The sequence below is a fragment of the Paramacrobiotus metropolitanus genome, unplaced genomic scaffold (genome assembly GCF_019649055.1).
Source record: "Paramacrobiotus metropolitanus isolate TYO unplaced genomic scaffold, Prichtersi_v1.0 Parri_scaffold0000007, whole genome shotgun sequence".
Classification (NCBI taxonomy): Eukaryota; Metazoa; Tardigrada; class Eutardigrada; order Parachela; family Macrobiotidae; genus Paramacrobiotus; species Paramacrobiotus metropolitanus.
Window position 1 is genome coordinate 118890 of NW_026570227.1, and position 18793 is coordinate 137682.

The 18793-nt window shown below is 48.7% G+C and overlaps 3 protein-coding genes across 3 annotated transcripts; all 3 read left to right on the forward strand.

The window, feature by feature from the left end:
- Positions 1–491: 491 nt before the first annotated feature.
- On the forward strand, positions 492–1892 carry LOC129582249 (uncharacterized). The gene is given in 2 exon segments (XM_055473722.1): positions 492–1036; positions 1038–1892. Coding segments are annotated over 2 exon segments (1191 nt in total). The 5' UTR covers positions 492–520; the 3' UTR covers positions 1713–1892.
- Positions 1893–9984: 8092 nt separating this feature from the next.
- LOC129582310 (uncharacterized) lies at positions 9985–11327 on the forward strand. The gene is given in 2 exon segments (XM_055473811.1): positions 9985–10844; positions 10847–11327. Coding segments are annotated over 2 exon segments (1095 nt in total). The 5' UTR covers positions 9985–10075; the 3' UTR covers positions 11173–11327.
- Positions 11328–12762: 1435 nt separating this feature from the next.
- LOC129582287 (uncharacterized) lies at positions 12763–14204 on the forward strand. The gene has a single exon (XM_055473780.1). It carries the CDS (start codon positions 12791–12793, stop codon positions 13931–13933), a length of 1143 nt encoding a protein of 380 aa, XP_055329755.1. The 5' UTR covers positions 12763–12790; the 3' UTR covers positions 13934–14204.
- Positions 14205–18793: the final 4589 nt, after the last annotated feature.

Genomic DNA, 18793 nt, shown 5'->3' on the forward strand with positions numbered 1-18793 from the left:
TTAAATTAATTAGAATTGCTTAATAAGATCGGAAAGTTAAATTCTAAAAATTAGTTCAGTATTTAAACTCAAGGAACACGGGATATGATAACGGGAGAAGATGGGGGCAAAGTTTTTGATTATGCGATACATTTCATTTCGCATGAACAGTCCGATTCATTTCGCCGTAGCCCGTACTCAATTCATATAATTATATAGACCTATATTATAATCGTAAAAGCGCAGTTGAACGGTGATGCGATTCAAGTGCTTTCAACCTTTGAGCCACAACGTGCCATGGACGCTTTTATCTCGTTGGAAGGCGAACAGTGAATCCGGCCAACCCGTACAATATGAGTCAGTCGTATCTGTATGCCGGAAAGTTATCATGTACAATCATTGTTCGCTAGTATGACGCACCATGATAACACACTAACTGAGTTATGGTATGTCCTAATAATCGGCAACGCGATAGCAGCTCGCGAACCAGCCGCGTCATGTTTATCTTAATCTAGCGAGCATACCAGTATAAAACCTGTCGATGTTGTGCAGCAACCAGCCTTTTCCACGCCGTGTAAGAAATGCCTGCATGGAAAAAATAGTTGCATTGATACTTCCCGTAGCCATCGACGCGCTTGGAGCAATCATGGGCGGACGGAGCGCTAAGCCTGTGGATGTGGGCGCCATTACGCGTCCCCTGGAAGAGGCCATGAAGCGCCGCGAACAGGAATACCAGGCGCAGCGCCAACGCGATAACGAGCTTTTCCATCAGCGCTTTGAAGAATTAAAGAACGCTAACGCAGCCGAACGCGATCGCCTAATGCAGGATTTCCACCGTGAGCAGGAACAGCGGGACCGCGAACGCCAAGCCGAACAGGAGCGTTACGAAGCACGCCTGCTGGAATTAACGCGGACCATCGACGACAGTCAGGAGGAGCTGAAAAAGGTCACCGATCAACTTCAAAAACCCATTAAGGACCGCGAGCAAAAGATTGCTTTTGTGAACAGCTTGAATTTGCCGATCCACCAGACGAATTCCCTGTTGCTGTTGGGTCCAAAAAGGACTGGGGAAAAGCACCTTCTTGTGGTTGCTGAATGAAGGACCGAAGCCGAAACAGTCACGCTCGGACGGGACGGTGGAGATCCTGCATGTCAGCGGGTTCGTGGACTCCATTGGACTGCGCGGATGGACGCCGGAGGAACTGCTGAAACTGCTGGTTCTGATGATCTACGACGGGATCCCCAAGGACCTTATCGTCTTCGGCAACGACCGCATCGATCAGCCCATCACGTCGCTGGGGCTGTTGGGCGTCAACCATCCCATGATTGTCATTATGTCTAGTGATTTCTGGAGGAACTTGGAGCCGGCGCGTGGTGGGGAGCCGCGGATTCATCTGGTGGACGACGGCAAGGGAGTGCGCCGTGTTGAACCCGAGGCGCATTTGGAGCGGGTATATAATACGCCGGTGTACGAGGATATCAAGGAGTTCCAATTAGGTATCACGCCCATCACCCACCACGACAATTTGGAGCTGCTGGTGCAGAAGCGGGAGGACGCCGGGATTCGGCCGTTCCGCTTCTTCATGGACGGACTCGGACAGCAGTTCCACGTGGAGATGGAGAACTCGCACAACATGGAGGCGCTCTTTCGCTTCATCTACCTCTACGAGAAGAAGTATGGCAGAGACCGGCTCAAGTTCATGAACAACGCAACGCTGCAGGACTTCAAATAAAGGCGCTGGTGCTTTATGATTTTTGTGGTTACGGTCTTACAGAGTACAGTATGCTTTAAAATAAGCTATTTTTTTAATTTAGTGTAACACATTATAATTTCATTATAAAAATGTCAGAAAGACTTAAAATTGTTGTTTAGCATTTTAGTTGCAATTTATTAAAAGAGCACGACGCTCACGTATTGACATTGTTTAATATCGCAGCACAGACGTTTCGCGCAATACCCAGTAGCCGTTTTCCACTTCTCCTAGCACTGCGTACAAATCGTTTGTCTAGGAAACGTAAAGCCGTAACGCAAAATGTTTGGGGTTTGGCATTACGGCGCCCTTTATTTCCAGTGTAATTCGACAATCTGGCAGCATTGGTAAGGGATTTTACTGGTACGTCAGAGAACGTGCAACGATTTTTCGCACATCGTGATGATTCCTTTTTACACAACACTGACAGCCGAAACCCTAAGAATCGGTGCGCCGATGCCGCACCCTGTCGGGCGCCAACCCGTCCAAGTTTGCCACCGCGCTCGCTTCCGCAACGGCGATAACGATGTAACGATAACGATAACGACGACCGGCAGAGCATGATTAGTCACCGTGTTTCGGCAAATTCAGCACCCTGCCTGGTTTTCTCTTTGGTACAAATTGAAAACATGTCATACAGAGCCAATAACAGAGGTATGACATGTTTCATGTAAGCACGCTCTATTATAACAATACCGCCGAGCAAATGACACGCCTAGATACAAAATTTATACAACTGCAGAAATTTGTGAACAAGCACTTCTCTGTTCAAACCAGAATTGCTGGCGATTTCCAGTATACGCGCTGGATGACTGGAGGAGTTCCACTTCCTGTTGCATACTGGCGGTTGATTTTATTTGCATATAAAACTGGCGCTTTTCGTCTGGCCAGTTTTTGGTCCCCACCTGAAATTTTTTTTCGGTAGCTTAATGACCAAGTTATGCAACAAGAATATATCGCTGATGTACCATATCAAATAACAACCAGGCAAAATAGGGAGAAAACTTTTGGTATGCCCTTCGCACTATCGCGCCCATGTACAACTACATTAATGTAATGGGCAAGATTATGCCCATAATCTGAGTATTATTGTTGGAGGTGGAGTATGTCTGTATTGTTGTGCTGTCTCCTGTCGGTTGTATGCTTGTACCGTAACCAATTAGCGAGCACCGTGCACCATCGCCCTTGTGGCCAGTTGGCAGCCAGTAGTATAAAAAAAGGCGCGCTCGGTGCACGACGCCACATTCGGCACTGAAGTAGAATTCGCTGTTGCAATTATTTTGTTTTGATTGTGTTATTACTAGTACTATCGCTATGGACGTGCCGAAGTCAAAATCAGCCCTAAAAAAGCTGAATTTTAAACAGTTAAAAGACTTGTGCGACCAACTTGAACTTTTGTACGCCTGTGATGACGCCAAAAGTCAGTTGTACAAAATCGCAGAATCCCATCTGTTTACTGATGCCGACTCCATCGCCACTGTCGTGGAGCGTTTGAAACTGGACAAGACTTGCCAGGATGAACTTGAAGCTGAGGGAATCACATCAAAGTCCACCCTGCTGATCCTAGGGAAGTCATCAAAATTTCCCGACAATTTGTCCATTGTTAGCCGGGAAGGTGTCCGCTGTATCCTGGAGGAGTTTATCCGAGCGGAACTAGCCAGCCGGAAAACAGCAACTCCAGCCACCGGACATAAATCCCGCCAGTATTCGTCGTCCCGCAGCAGCAGCCGCCAGCGTACCGACACTGCCGGGCAACATCATAAAGGTCACCATGCCGCCACTGCCTCTGGCGTCCGTATGCCCCGCTTCCGCACCCCAACACCCGTCGGTGAGTTGTGTGGGAATAAGCTCGCTCGTTCTAATAGTATTATGTCTGTGAATTCATGCGGGAGTGCTAATCCGCCCTGTGCAGACCCTGTTGATGGCCGTTTCCCAAAGGAAGCGCGCAAGCTTAAACAGCCGCATGAACTGGCTTGCCCAAAGCCAGGCGCTAAAAGTAAAGCCGTATTGCCAACTGATTTATCTCTTGACGAGTTTTCCGTACACAGCTGGCGCACAGCTGTGAAATTATGTAAAACTATGTCTGGTGGGTACGCAAGCACATTGCTGGAACACCTGGAATATAATGAATTTCTGGCCTCAATGAGATGTAGTTTTAGAGATGACGTTGTTTTGGCGTTTGATATGGAATTCCGTCATCAGGCGGAAGAAGAAGAGTTTTCCCTGACTGACTTTAATGAGCGTAATAGTATCGGCGCGAAACACTTTCATGCCGGTAACCGCCGGCAACACGGCCCCAGCAGTAACGAGCAGCTTTTTCGTGGGAACAGCGGCCCACACTCGAGCCGCTTTAAATTCGCCTGCTGCTATGCCTTCCAGGAAGGCAGATGTCCCCGCTCAGCTACCGCGTGTGCCTTCAATCATGTCTGCGGCGAGTGTGGAAAGCGCGGGCACAGCTTTCAGGAGCACCGAGATACCGGCGCCGGCCCGGCCGGCTCCGCTCGTGGCTCAAACTAGTGTTTCGTTTACTTCTGTCTCTGACAATCCAGAGCGGACTTGTTTGTCTCCCTTCCCCGAATTGTTAGAATTTTGTTCTTTGTCGCGCAACTACGCTAATTGGGTTAATGAGATCTCAGGCATGGAAAATGCACGCTTCATTCTTGATGGTATTAGGGAAGGCTTTCGTATTGTTTCTGATGTGAATGCAATCGGGCCGACCGATTGCGCTAATTACCCAAGCGCTCTTAACAGCGAGACTAAGCCTGTCTTAGATAAGCTGTTCCGCGAAGAGCTGGAAATAGGTCGCATTCAGCGACAGACGGCAAAGCCTCTGCGTATTCATGCGATAGGTGCTGTGCCTAAGAAGGAGACGGGATCTGTGCGTCCTATAACAGATTGTAGCCGTCCATTTGACAATTCCCTGAACACCTTTATAGAGGCAGATGCATTTAGCTTCGAATCTATTGACGATGCCTTGCGATTGGGAACACCTAACTGCTATTTCGCCGTTGTAGACATAAAAGCTGCTTATCGCTCTGTACCTGTGCATCCGATGCACTGGCAATTACAGGGATTTCGATGGGCTTTTGAGGAGAATCAGACGCATTTTATGTTGACCGTTGTCTTTGCTTTGGTTTAGCTAACGCGCCGGCGATCTTTCAGAAAATTTCGTTGGCTCTAGCTAACATGATGCGTAAGCGCGGCTTTGTTGTTGTCTGTTATTTGGATGACTTTCTTTTAATTGGGAAAAATTATGATAGTTGTAACGAAGCATTATTGTGTTTTTTAAATTTACTCACAAATTTGGGTTTCTCGGCAAAATGGGAGAAAATCGCCGGCCCAAGCCGGCGGATGACCTTTCTTGGGTTAGTAATTGACTCTGAATTGCAACGCCTAGAGCTCCCGGCAGATAAACTTAAGAAGTTGTTAAATTTAATTAAATGTTACCAATCCGCGACGTCTATTTCAAAAAAACAGTTGCAAGAATTGGTAGGCCATATGTCGTTCGCTTCAAAGGCGGTGTATGGCGCCCGTACGTTTACACGAATTTTTATAGATCAGCTCTCGATGCTGGACAAACCGTGGCACAAAGTAAAGGTCAACAGTCTTTTACGTCACGAACTGTCATGGTGGGAGAAGTTTGCAAGCGAATTTAATGGTCTGTGTCCGTGCCCGCTAGGTACACCCCGCAAAGAGGTGGTAATCTGCACCGACGCGTCCTTCACTGGGTTTGGTGCAGTTGTCGGTGACACGTGGCTTGCCGGCACTTGGCTGCCGGATACTGTTGCATCACCCGGCTTTGAGCAGAACTGGGTGTCAGCGCCTTTGCTGCACGGTTCACTGCAGGGAAATATTAATTTTCTTGAATTAATTGCGGCGTGCCTGCCGCTCATTCTTTGTGCATCCCGCCTTGAAGGATGCAAAGTGCTGGTTCTGTCGGACAACACCCAAACTGTTTCCTTCCTCAATAGAGGAACGACAAAAAACGTTGAAGCGCTTAAATGGCTAAAGCGCGTGTTTGCCGCTAGCGTTGCTCATGACTACCGGGTCGTGTCGGCACACTCAGCCGGCATTAGAAATGTTATGGCAGACGCCCTGAGCAGGTTGACCGAGTCACCGCAGCACAGGGCACGGTTTTTTGAATATTTTCGATTTCCCATCCCCGGGCCTAATTTGTCGTTGTGTGCTTGTTGCAGTAACCAACTTACATCGTAGGCTGTCGGCACTTCGCCTGAAATCGATGGCAGCCGGCACAGCCAGAACTCGCTCCTCTCAGTGGAGAACCTTTGTCTCCTTCTGTGCGCAGTATAAACTGCGAGCGCTACCAGCCACAGAAGAAACTATTGCCTTGTATATTGCTCACTTATCGAAAAGATTAGAATTTCTTACTGTTAAAAATTATGTTTTCAGTTTGGTAACGTTTCACACATTTAATAATTTTGACCCACCTGACCTTAACCATTTCGTCATCAGGCAAGCATTGGCCGGACTGCAGCGCAGTCGTACTGAGCTGCCAAATAAGCGCCTACCGCTATTGCCAAGCGATTTGCTAAAAATTCACAAAAATATGTGCGCTATAGAAAAGAAGTTCCGGCGTTGTTTTTGGGCCGCAACAGCGGTTGGGTTTTTCTCGTTGTTGCGCAGTTCAAACCTGTTTGAGAGCAAGAGTAATTCGCACCTGCTTTATCGTGACGTGCGGCTTACGCACGAAGGTGCTCTGTTGTCAGTTAAAGTTTTAAAAACCGATCGTTTTCAACAGAAAACAATCGAAATTCCAGTTCCCAGACTTGGACGGGAAAATTATTTGTGTCCCAGGGCGGCGCTGAAGAAGCTGATGCAGCATAACCGCTGCAGTGCTTCGAGCGCATTGTTTTCTTATTTTGATAATGGTACATTGACACCAATGTATTCCAGTCTATACAACCGCCTACTATCCACGTGCGCCCTCCACGCCGGCCTTGATGCATCCCGCATTTCCGCCCACTCGCTACGCAGCGGTGCCGCAACATTTTCAGCACAACTGGGGATTTCCGCATCCGCGCTGAAAGCCCAAGGCCATTGGAAAAGCGACTGCTACCAGCAGTACATTCAACGCGATTTCCTTGAACGTTCGGATTTTTGCCACGCCATTCGCAACGCGCTGCTCTGACTCATCGGCCATCTTCTGTTCGTCTCGCACTCACATGTTCCTCTCCGTGTCTGTTCTGGGGGTTTTGAGTTGTTTCGCTACGCGGTTGTGCATTTGCAATAAAGAATATGCCCCTTTTAGTAGTTGTTCTGTATGTAACCGGAAACAATAATGGGCAAGATTATGCCCATAATCTGAGTATTATTGTTGGAGGTGGAGTATGTCTGTATTGTTGTGCTGTCTCCTGTCGGTTGTATGCTTGTACCGTAACCAATTAGCGAGCACCGTGCACCATCGCCCTTGTGGCCAGTTGGCAGCCAGTAGTATAAAAAAGGCGCGCTCGGTGCACGACGCCACATTCGGCACTGAAGTAGAATTCGCTGTTGCAATTATTTTGTTTTTTCTTTTTTGTTGTTGTTTTCTTTTGTCATGAGGTTGTTTCGCTACGCGGTTGTGCATTTGCAATAAAGAATATGCCCCTTTTAGTAGTTGTTCTGTATGTAACCGGAAACAATAATATCGTATTGACATTGTCGATTCGACAATGTACAAAGTGTTCTAAAGTGCGTAGAAGCGGAACACACACGTATTCTGCACAATGTACCGGGTGTCCGGGTCAGTTTCTTTAAACGCATGCTGCCATAATTATGATATCGTATTAATTTTTTTGCAGAGCCCATCATTTCGCCGTTCATTGTACGAGTACTGGTTCCATGGGTGTACACTGTACAGTATATCGCATGCGTGCGATTGCGTAGCAGCTTTTATGTAATTGCTATTAATTTTACTGGTTGCATCCAGTGGCGTTGGGAGCTACGCTAAACGGAGCGGCTGATTAACAACTTTCTGGCACTTTCTTTCAACCATGTCTCATCACTAAATTCCAACAGTTCCCGCTAACAGAAAATAGTATCGCTCGAAGATCGTTCTGTGGCATTTTTATTTATTGTTTTGTCAGGAAAAGCTAATTGGCAGCGGCGCGAGCACACTCTAAGCCAGTGTCTATGTTTTATCCGCGCATGCGAAATTTATCTTGTTTGCCAAAGTCAGCGCCCAGAAATGAACTGCCGGAACCTGCGTGAATCAACTGCTTGTCGGAATGCTATCGTCCGACTCGGTAATCACGATAGCGTTTGCGTGCGGCTTATCGCGGAAGTGCGATAAGAGGTCGCGCATTCCCTCGTCCAGTCGACAGTATACAATTAACATAGCCGGTTAACCGGTCCTGTACACAGTGTACAGTCACTTAGAGCAGCCGGTCGCTGTCAAATGACTCAAAACCAGCAGTCACTTATATTGTACCAGTGTTTCTTATAGCGATCAACGCTTTTCTCTTCGATCATGGGTGATCTATTTGGCGGACGGAGGTCGCCGCATCCACAGCGCCGCAAACAGGAATATCAGGCACAGCGCCACTGCGATGACGCGCTCTTCCAGCAGCGCTTTCCAGAGCCGGAGAACGCCAACGCGGTCAAACGACAGGATCTGCCACAGGAATTCCCGCGCGAACAGGAACAGCGGGAAGATGAGCGAAAAGTTGAGCAGCAGCGTTACGAAGCGGAACGGCAGCACCAGGCGATGCAGGCCGGTCGGGAGCAACGGCAAAAGGTCGCCGATGAGCTGCAGCGCTCCATCCGAGACCGCGAGCAGAAGATCGCTTTCGTCAACAGCCTGAAACTAAAGATTCGTCAGACGGATTCTCTGCTGATACTGGGTCCGAAGGGAACCGGCAAACTACCTTCCCGCGGTTTCCTTTACGTCGCTCATGTGGTGGCTGAACAAAGTGCCCAGGCCGAAACCGTCACTCTCGGACGGCACAGTGAGCAAGGCCTTCCACGCTAAAGAACCCTTTAACGTTTGTCTTTTTAATGCAACACAAACCCTAAGAATCGTGACAGTATCCACAGCCAAAAACTTCTGTTTTGAAACGCCTGCCAAAAAATTACGCTGTGCTCAAATTATGTAAAACCTTACGTATCGCGCTGGCACTCGGACGAAGAAAATCGTAACGTGCCGGTACCGGACCCTTTCAAGTTCACCATATTGCTCGCTTTCTAAACTGCGATAACTATGTGTGCCGTTACTACTGAGCCTTGTTAGTCAGTGCTGTCTGGGATTCTCATCATTTAGCATTACAGGTACCCTGCATGACCTGATCGCGTTTCCCTTTAAGCATGTTATCTCACATTATTATATCGCTGAGCAAACGACACGCCTAAAAGGCACTAACAACTGCAGAAATTTACGAACAAGCCCTTCTCTATTCAAACCAGATGCCGGACAACTGTTCACTAGACGACTGGAGGCGTGACTGTTGGCCGTGGCACACTGTTTCTGGATTCTGTTCTTAAAGTACTGTCCCGGTGTTGCGCAATTAATGCGCGCACCAGTGATCAGTCGCCAGTGTAAACACAAAATGTCGTAACATAATATATAAATATGTACAAGTAGACGAAAGCGGAAGCGTGCATTTACACGTTCTATATACAATGTACTGGGTCAGATTTTTCGGGCAAATTAAACGCGTATTATACCAGGTTATGGGCAGAGGCCCCCATTTCGCCATCCATTGTGGAAGTATATGCTTCAGGAGGGTAATAAAGCCTAGATTCAGTAACTAAGCCAGGTTGTATTGTAGTCGTTGACTGATTGCCGGCAGCAGTGCTGCGAGCTACGGCTAATCGGACTAAGCTGCCCCGCATTCTTATAAGTATTTGAATGTGACCGTTTGTCAATTTCCTTCAAGGAAGTTACCGCCTCATCGCCAGGTTCCAAAATTTCCGTTCCAAGATCGTTCTGCAATTTCGTATTTTGTCAAGAGGCCCTTAAGCGACAGCGACGCGATCACAAGTCACGGCTCTGCCGATGTGTAAATTACTGACAGTACTGAGTATCTGCCCATGCACAATTTATCGTGTTTCCCATAGCCAGCGCCCTGCCATGAACGGGACAAACCTGTGTGAATCAACAGCATATCGGAATTATCGTCGGTGACTCGGTAATTATCATGCACGACAGCGTTTGCGTAGTCGGTTATCGCGGCAATGCGATAACAGGGCGCGCACTCCCTCGCCGAATCGGCACTCCGCAGTATAAAATTATTTTCATGCCGGTGTTGTACATTGAACCGCGCACTTGTGATTCTGCCAGTGTCAACTGAATAAAATTCTTTCACTATCCGATAGTTTTTAACCCTACGAGCACGTTCTATTCAGTCATGGGTAATATCTTTGGCGGAGGATCGCCGCCGCCGGTGGATTATGCCGCTATTACGGCCCCTTTCGTCGCAGCAATGAACAACCAAGCGCAGGAGCACCAGGCGCAGCAACAACGCCAGAACGCGCAATTCCAGCAGCGTCTTGACGACCTGACGAAGAACAACGCGGTGGAACGCGAGCGCCTGAGGCTGGATATGCAGCGCGACCAGGAACAACGCGAGCTCCAATGGCAAAAGAAACAGCAAGAATACGAAGCCGACCGGTTGGAGTTAACGAACAACATAAAGGAAAATCAGGAACAGCTGAAAAAGGTCACCGAGGAACTGCAGCTCCCAATTAAAGAGCGCGAAGAGCGAATCGCCTTCGTTAACAGCTTGGAGTTGCCGATTTGGCAGACAAATTCCGTACTTATGCTGGGTCCGAAGGGAACCGGAAAAACCACCTTCTTGTGGTTGCTGAACAAGGTTCCGAAGCCAAAACCGTCTCGCTCGGACGGGACGGTAGATATCGTGCATGTTGACGGGTTCGTGGATTCCATCGGATTGCGCGGATGGACACCGGAGGAACTGCTGAAGTTACTGGTTCTGATGATCTACGAAGGAATCCCCAAGGACCTCATCGTTTTCACTAACGACCGCATCCAGCAGCCCATCATGACGCTGGGTCTGCTGGGCGTTAATCAGCCCATGATGGTCATTATGTCGGGTGATTTCTGGAAGAACTTCGAGCCGAGGCATGCCGAGGACCAGCTGATCCACCTGGTGGAAGACAACAAGGAGTGCGCCGCGTGGAACCCGAGAAAAATTTGCGACGCGTGTACGATTTGCCGGTGTACGAGGATATCAAGGAGTACCAACTGGGTACCACGCCCATCACGCATCACGACAATTTGGAGGCGCTGGTGCAGAAACGGGAGGACGCCGGGATTCGGCCGTTCCGCTTCCTGATGGACAGTCTCGGCAAGCAGTTTTTCGTGGAGTCGGAGAATAATCATACCATGGAAGCGCTGTTTCGCTTCATCTACATCTACGAGAAGAAGTACGCGAGAGACCGGCTCAAGTTCATGAATAACGCCACGTTGCAGGACTTCAAATAAAAGATCACTGATATGCTACGTCGTTGTGATTTTGCGCGTTTGCCAGCTTAGCGATGAAAGGCTGGATGAAGCTTGAGATATCTTTTACATCAAAAGTCGTTGATATTATGTGTGCGTTTTTCGTCGCACTTCGCAGTTTCTTGGAAAAGCACAACTGGTCCAAAATAAGGTTCTAAATTCAGAAAATGCTATTGTTTGCATAAAGGTAGATTACGAACAGACTTGGGCCACCTTTTTGGTGGAGGGGAAAAATCCCACCTTTTCCGCCCACCTCCACCTTTTTTGGAGGGCGGAGGTGGGTGGGTGGAAAGTTTGAAGCAGGTGGGCGGTGGCGGGGTGGAAAATACGAGCGCGGGCGGAGGTGGGAAAAATTCAAAAGTGGGAGGAAAACGGACCCGCCACATTCAAAAAATATTGTTTTTCAGCCCAAAATCGAAAAAAATTTTCACTGACATCATTGTCACTTTTGGCAATCCGGGCACGTGAAAAATTAAATACTTTTTTAATCACATGCTCCCTGTAATACTCTTCAAGTGCAACACAAGCCAAACACACAATAAAAACTGACGAAAATTTTTTTTAAAGCCAGTCGGCGGGCGGGTGGACAGTGGAAACATTCATTGTTGGTGGGCGGAGGTGGGCCATTTTTTAAGCGTGGTGGGACGGGGTGGAGTGGAAAATTTGTGGGGTTAGGTGGGGTGGGTAAAGGGTGGAAAACGCAAAGGTGGCCCAAGTCTGATTACGAACCTACTGTGCTTAAAAATATATTTTTCGGTGCAGAGATCAAAACCTACAAAGTAAAAAAATTCAGTGAGCTGAATGCGTCATAGCGATAGAGACAGAGTACTAAGAGCAGTTTGGTCACCACACTGTGGTGAAAGCTTATATGTGCCGGGTTTTCTCTGGCTACGGTTTTAACACTAAATTAACACAAAATAGTGATAATACAGTAGTAATCACAGTATTGCTTACTGAACGCTCACTTGGGTGCATGTAACGCACTTCTTAAGGTCACGAAAGACACAGATGATTTCTGATGTTTTTGCAATGTTTAAAATTGGATCATCTTACGTAATGTAATTCTGCGGAGGGTTATTTAACTATCGTGTGAACTGGCTGGTGGCGAATAAAGTGGTATACTTATCTCCACGCTGGTTTTCACGTTTCATAAACCAGCTGCACATTGTACCGATCGACCTTCCCGCCGTTTACGAACGTCTTCACGCCCATATTGAAATTTTACGGAAGCTGTCGTCTGCAGGTCTGTAAGCTGATAAAACGAATGACACACCGCCGATGCAATTCGGGCGTTCACGCGATATAACGTTCGAACCAGAAACAAGAAATTAAGACAGAGTCGATTTATCGTGTTTGCGAAGACCACGGCAGTAAATCTGGCCGAATCGGTATGAATCAGCGGGGCCTGCTAGAATGTTATCATCTGCCATATCATCCAAGCGCACCGTGACGCTTACACTCCTTCCACTGGGTTCGGGCTTTATCAGCGTTAGCAAGATAACAGACCAGCGCACCGGCACCGTCACGTAAAATCCACATTAATATAAAAATGAAGAGCCGACACTGCACAATCTTTATTAGGAAGTGTTATAATATCTGCATGGACCAAATAGTTCCACTGATTCTTACGGCAGCCATCGACGCTTTCTGGTCAATCATGGGAAAACGGCATTCGAAGCCGGTGGATTATGCCGCCATTACGGCCCCGCTGGTCGCGCAAATGAACCAGCACCGACAGGAATACCAAGCGCAGCGGCTACGCGATGATGCGCTCTTCCATCAGCGCCTCAACGACCTGCAGAACTCAAACGCGGCGGAGCGCGACAGCCTGCTGAAGAATTTCCGCCTGGAGCAGGAAGTGTGGGACGGTAAATGGCAAGCTGAAAAGCAGCGCTACGAATCACAACTGGAGGAACTGACGCAGACAATGGAGAGCAATCAGGTGCAGCTGCAAAAGGTCATCGCTGAACTGCAGCTCCCCATTAAAGAGCGCGAAGAGAGAATTGCCTATGTCAACAGTCGAAAGCTGCCGATCCGGCAGACGGAATCCGTGCTACTGTTAGGTATGAAAGGCTTGGGCAAAAGCACCTTCTTGTGGTTGCTGAACAAAGGACCCAAGCCGAAACCGTCACGCTCAGACGGCACGGTGGAGATCCTGCATGTGGACGGGTTCGTGGACTCCATTGGACTGCGCGGATGGGGCCCGGAGGAACTGCTGAAACTGCTGGTCTTGATGATCTACGACGGGATCCCCAAGGATCTTATCGTCTTCGGCAACGACCGCATCCAGCTGCCCATTATGTCGCTGGGCCTGCTGGGCGTTAACAATCCCATGATCGTCATGATGTCCAGTGAGTTTTGGAGGAACCTTGAGCCGGAGGATGAGGATGACCAGCCGATTCACTTGGTGGAGGACGCCAAGGGGGTGCGGCGCGTGGAACCCGAAAAGGATTTGCGCCGCGTGTATAATATGAAGGTGTACGCGGAAATTAAGAAACACCAACTGGGTACCACGCCCATCACCCACCACGATGACTTGGAGTCGCTGGTGCGGACGCGGAATGACGCAGGGATTCGGCCGTTCCAGTTCCTTATGGACGGACTGGGTCAGCAGTTCCATGTGGAAAAGGAGAACGACCACTACATGGAGGCGCTCTTTCGCTTCATTTACATCTACGAGACAAAGTACAAGAGGGACCGACTCAAGTTCATGAATAACGCAACGCTGCAGGAGTTCAAATAAAAGATGACAGGTTGTTTCCCCTTTATGTTTCTAATTAATTAATGTCATTTTACTGAATCCATATTGCAGTCATGCACCCACACATTGTGCTTTGTCCAGCTGCTGTTAGCTGGTTACGAGATATAAACGTGCTTTGATGAAACCGAGCTTCACGTTTTATTTTGTCTTTCATAAATTAATTCCCAAACGCCCATACACAGTAATTACAACGACGATGACATCGTATATATTAATGAATGATCGTTATTTGAAGTCCTGCAGCGTGGCGTTATTCATGAACTTGAGCCGGTCTCTCTTGTACTTTGTCTCGTAGATGTAAATGAAGCGAAAGAGCGCTTCCATGGTATGGTTATTATCTTTTTCTCCATGAAAAACTGCTTGCCGAGACTGTCCATCAGGAAGCGGAACGGAACGGCCTATGATGGTGGATCTAGAAAGAATCCACGGACAGAGACAGAAACGGAATCTATCCTGCAGAGTGAGCAGTGTTGTATACTACGAGCTATGCGGAAACGCAAGACACCCGACAATCAACTGCACACTTTTATATCCCATTCATATAGCACTACAGATGCTCCCGCAGCAGATGCTGCGGGGCCAAAAGTACAGCAAGTTACTCAGACGACGATGGCTAGCAACTGAAGAATCTACCAGATCGAAGAGCTGGTAGATGGAGAAAATCACTAGCAAAACAGCAAAACAACTTAGCACCCGCACCTGTGCGGGCGTACGGGAGGCCACTCTTCCTCACATGCCTGCGGGTGGAACCCGTGAGGTCCTCCGAGCGTATCGCGCGGCGTCGCGAACTCCCCTCCACGTCTTCCCGGGTTGAAGTCATGGGTGGCCGCTGGGGCTGTAAACCTCCGCTCACCAGTCCACATAGCCGATGCGCATCCTTCACACTGCAGACACGGCCTCGTGCCTGCGGTACTGGAAAAACTGACACATACACTTTCGTTTCACTTTTTTCGCACCTTCGCTTCGGATTCGTTTCATTTCTGTATCCTCTGACGTCACCGGTGCCTGCGGTACTGGAAAGACGTCACATACGGCTGCTTCACATCGGTTTACGGTACACTTCGGTTCGGCTCGGTTCACGGTTCGCTTCGGTTTTGGATCCAGTCCGCTCTGACCTCTTTAACCTTGTCTGGGTCGACGCACTGGCTGCGACGAAATTTACGACTGCGACGACGTCCAACCCGGAACTGGGCAAATTCCAATTTTCTTCAGTCGGAAAAGGTCACGTTCTGAGAAAAATCGGGCAGGGGTTTGGGGCACTGGTACACTGGTGACCCTGCAAACACCAAAATACGCTTCTTCAGTGGGGAAATTCCGCTGCACCCGTCCAGGAAAGGTCGTCATCCCAGGAAAATCGGGCAGGGGTTTGGGGCAAATTGACACTGGTGACCCTGCGGAGCAGCTCATTGCATCGTCTGTGGTGGCAGGGTACACGTGGGCTTCGGTGGCTGGCAGTCCTTTAGCTGCTGTGGACTGGAGTTGGCGTAGTCGTCGCTGGCTGGTTGCTGACATTCTTGTTCCATCTTCTTTTCGCGATCCATCTTCTTTTCGCGATGACGGCATCCGTATAGCCGTTCTTCTTGTTCCATCTTCTTTCGCGATCCATCTTCTTTTCGCGATGACGGCATCCGTATAGCCGTTCCCTTTTGCTGCTGCTGCTGCGGTATCCTTATAACCGCTTAAACGATTAATGGTCCCAATGGATAAACGACACGCTCTGCTACCATATGATGGTGGATCTAGAAAGAATCCACGGACAGAGACAGAAACGGAATCTATCCTGCAGAGTGAGCAGTGTTGTATACTACGAGCTATGCGGAAACGCAAGACACCCGACAATCAACTGCACACTTTTATATCCCATTCATATAGCACTACAGATGCTCCCGCAGCAGATGCTGCGGGGCCAAAAGTACAGCAAGTTACTCAGACGACGATGGCTAGCAACTGAAGGATCTACCAGATCGAAGAGCTGGTAGATGGAGAAAATCACTAGCAAAAACAGCAAAACAACTTAGCACCCGCACCTGTGCGGGCGTACGGGGAGGCCACTCCTCCTCACAGGCCGAATCCCGGCGTCCTCCCGCTTCTGCACCAGCGCCTCCAAATCCTCGTGATGCGTGATGGGCGTGGTACCAGCTGGTATTCTTTGATTTCCTCGTACACCGGCAAATCGTACACGCGTCGCAAATGCTGTTCGGCTTCCACGCGCCGCACTCCCTGGGCGTCCTCCACCAGATGGATCAGCTGGTCCTCAGCATGCCTCGGCACGAGGTTCTTCCAAAAATCGCCCGACATAATGACCATCATAGGATAATGAACGCCCAGCAGACCCAGCGTCATGATGGGCTGCTTTATGCGGTCGTTAACGAAGACGATAAAGTCCTTGGGGAGTCTTTCGTAGATCATCAGAAACAGTAACTTCAGCAGATCCTCCGGAGTCCATCCTCGTAGTCCAATGGAATCCACGAATCCGTCTACATGCACAATATCCACCGTCCCGTCCGCGCGAGACGGCTTCGGTTACGGAACCTTGTTCAGCAACCACAAGAAGGTGGTCTTCCCGGTTCCCTTCGGACCCACCATTAGCACGGAATCCGTCTGCCGAATCGGCAATTCCAAGCCGTTGACAAAGGTGATTCGTCCTTCGCGCTCTGGGGGAGATGCAGTTCTTCAGTGACCCTTTTAAGCCGTTCCTGATTTTCCTTTATGGCGCTGGTTACCTCCAGCCGTTCGGCTTCGTATTCTGTCCGTTTCTCTTTCCATTTCAGCTCCCGTTGATCCTGGTCGCGCTACATATCCAGTTTCAGGCGCTCGCGTTCCAGCGCGTTGTTCTTCACGAGGTCATCGAGACGCTGCTGGAATTGCGCGTTCTGGCGTTGTTGCTGCGCCTGGTGTTCCTGCGCTTGATTGTTCATTGCCGCAACGAAAGGGGCCGTAATAGCGGCATAATCCACCGGCGGCGGTGAACTTCCGCCAAAGATATTACCCATGACAGAATGCGTTCGTTGGGTTAAAATCTATCGGATAATGAAAGCATTTTATTCATCTGAAACTGGCAGTCTCACAAGTGCGCGGTTCACTGTACAGCACCGGCATGAAAATGATTTTATACTGCCAACTCGGCGAAGGAGTGCGTGCCCTGTTATCGCATTGCAGCGATAAGTGATTACGCAAACGCCGTCGTGCACGATAGTTACGGAAGATACCATTCAAATATGCTGTTGATTCACACGGGTTTGTCCCGTGCATTGCAGACCGGCTTTGGCAAATACGATAAATCTGGCATGTTCGGATATGTAGGAGTACTTTGGCGATTTACACTTTGGCACAGCCGTGACCTGTGCTCGCATCGCTGCCGCATAAGTTTCTCTTTACCAAATATAAGGTACAGAAGGATCTTTTGGAACGAAGATTTCGGAACTGGGTGATGAGTCGGTAACTTTCTTGAAGGGAATTGACAAACGGTTAAGTTCAAGAACTTATTACTTCTAGGGATAGCTTATTCCGATTAGCCGTAGCGCGCAGCACGTCAATGACATCAGTACAGCCTTGCTTAGTTACTGAATCTAGGCGTTATTACCTCTCTGAAGCAAATACTTCCACAGTGGATGGCGAAGCAATTTATCAAATCATCGAGTTGTCAGCAATTTATCAAATCATCAACCAGCTGACCAAACTGACGGCGGTGGCTCTGGATGAAAGAAGCAGGAGACGGTTAGCCATTTAGTCTTTGCAGTCACGAGCGATCGTCATCGAGGAACACCAGCTGTCGGCTCCATACGGAATCAACTAGACCGGCAGATGGTTAACGGTAGTTTGCTGTTTATTGACGGAAGCGTTGGCTTAATTTTGTATGGAATTTTGTTCGTTTGGAAGACTTGTGATTATCTCTGTACGCCTAACTGAAGCAGTGCACTTCGATGTTTATCGCGTTTCGGACACTTTTGCAATACGGATTCTCGTACCACAGACAGGGTTCTCTATACCTTGATCCACATGGGAAAACTTGATAAATTTTTAATAATCTTATGTATAAATAAATTTGTATAACAACGAAAATTATCATTGTCAGAGGCCCACGACTGCGCCTGGTGCGTACGGCCCACCATGGACGTACTTGCACTCATGCTTGCCGTTATCGCCTCTCTCGCTGTACGTACGTGTGCTGCTGCACTGCACTCATATCCGCTGAAGCGGATATACGCGGCGCACACACTGAGCATACTTGCTCTCTCGTCCCTCTCTCGCAGTATGACTCAGCGTTCATACGCTCGCGTTGGATTGAGTCCAGTCTGCGCATCATCACACAGCTGATGGCACACAGCACGTGCTTGCCGCCAGTTGCTTCTTTCACGCCTTGGCGAACGCTCAAGAGCTTTTCTAGCATTCACCTGCTTAGCCATCAGTGCTTTGTTCTTGCATTCCTGCTATTACGCAGCATTGTTCCCTTTATTTGTACAATAAAGCACACTCGTGATCTCCTCGCGCTTGCCTGTTACATGGTAAACAGAATCGTTTGGTTTTCTTTCGACGGACCTTTTGAGGAGACGGTGAAGGCTCAAATTACGGAGAACTGGTTAGGAACCTGAAAGTCACTGCTAGATTGATTGCTGAAGCAATCTCTACCTTGACTTTGATCAGAACGGTCGCATCGTCTTACAGCTGAGGAAAACGAGGATCACTGAAGTGATTCTTGCCCAGCTGGTGAGCACAGTTCCTTGGTCTCTTCCACATTGAAGAGCGGAATCTCATTTCCCAAACGTACGGACTTTTCCCAACTGACGGATCAGACTCGAACGAGAGTCTGCAGCGCGAACGGATTAACACAATTATACGGGG

Bases quoted from the DNA above. Each gene is read 5' to 3' on its own strand.
- LOC129582287 (XM_055473780.1), top strand. From the start codon at position 12,791: ATGGACCAAATAGTTCCACTGATTCTTACGGCAGCCATCGACGCTTTC.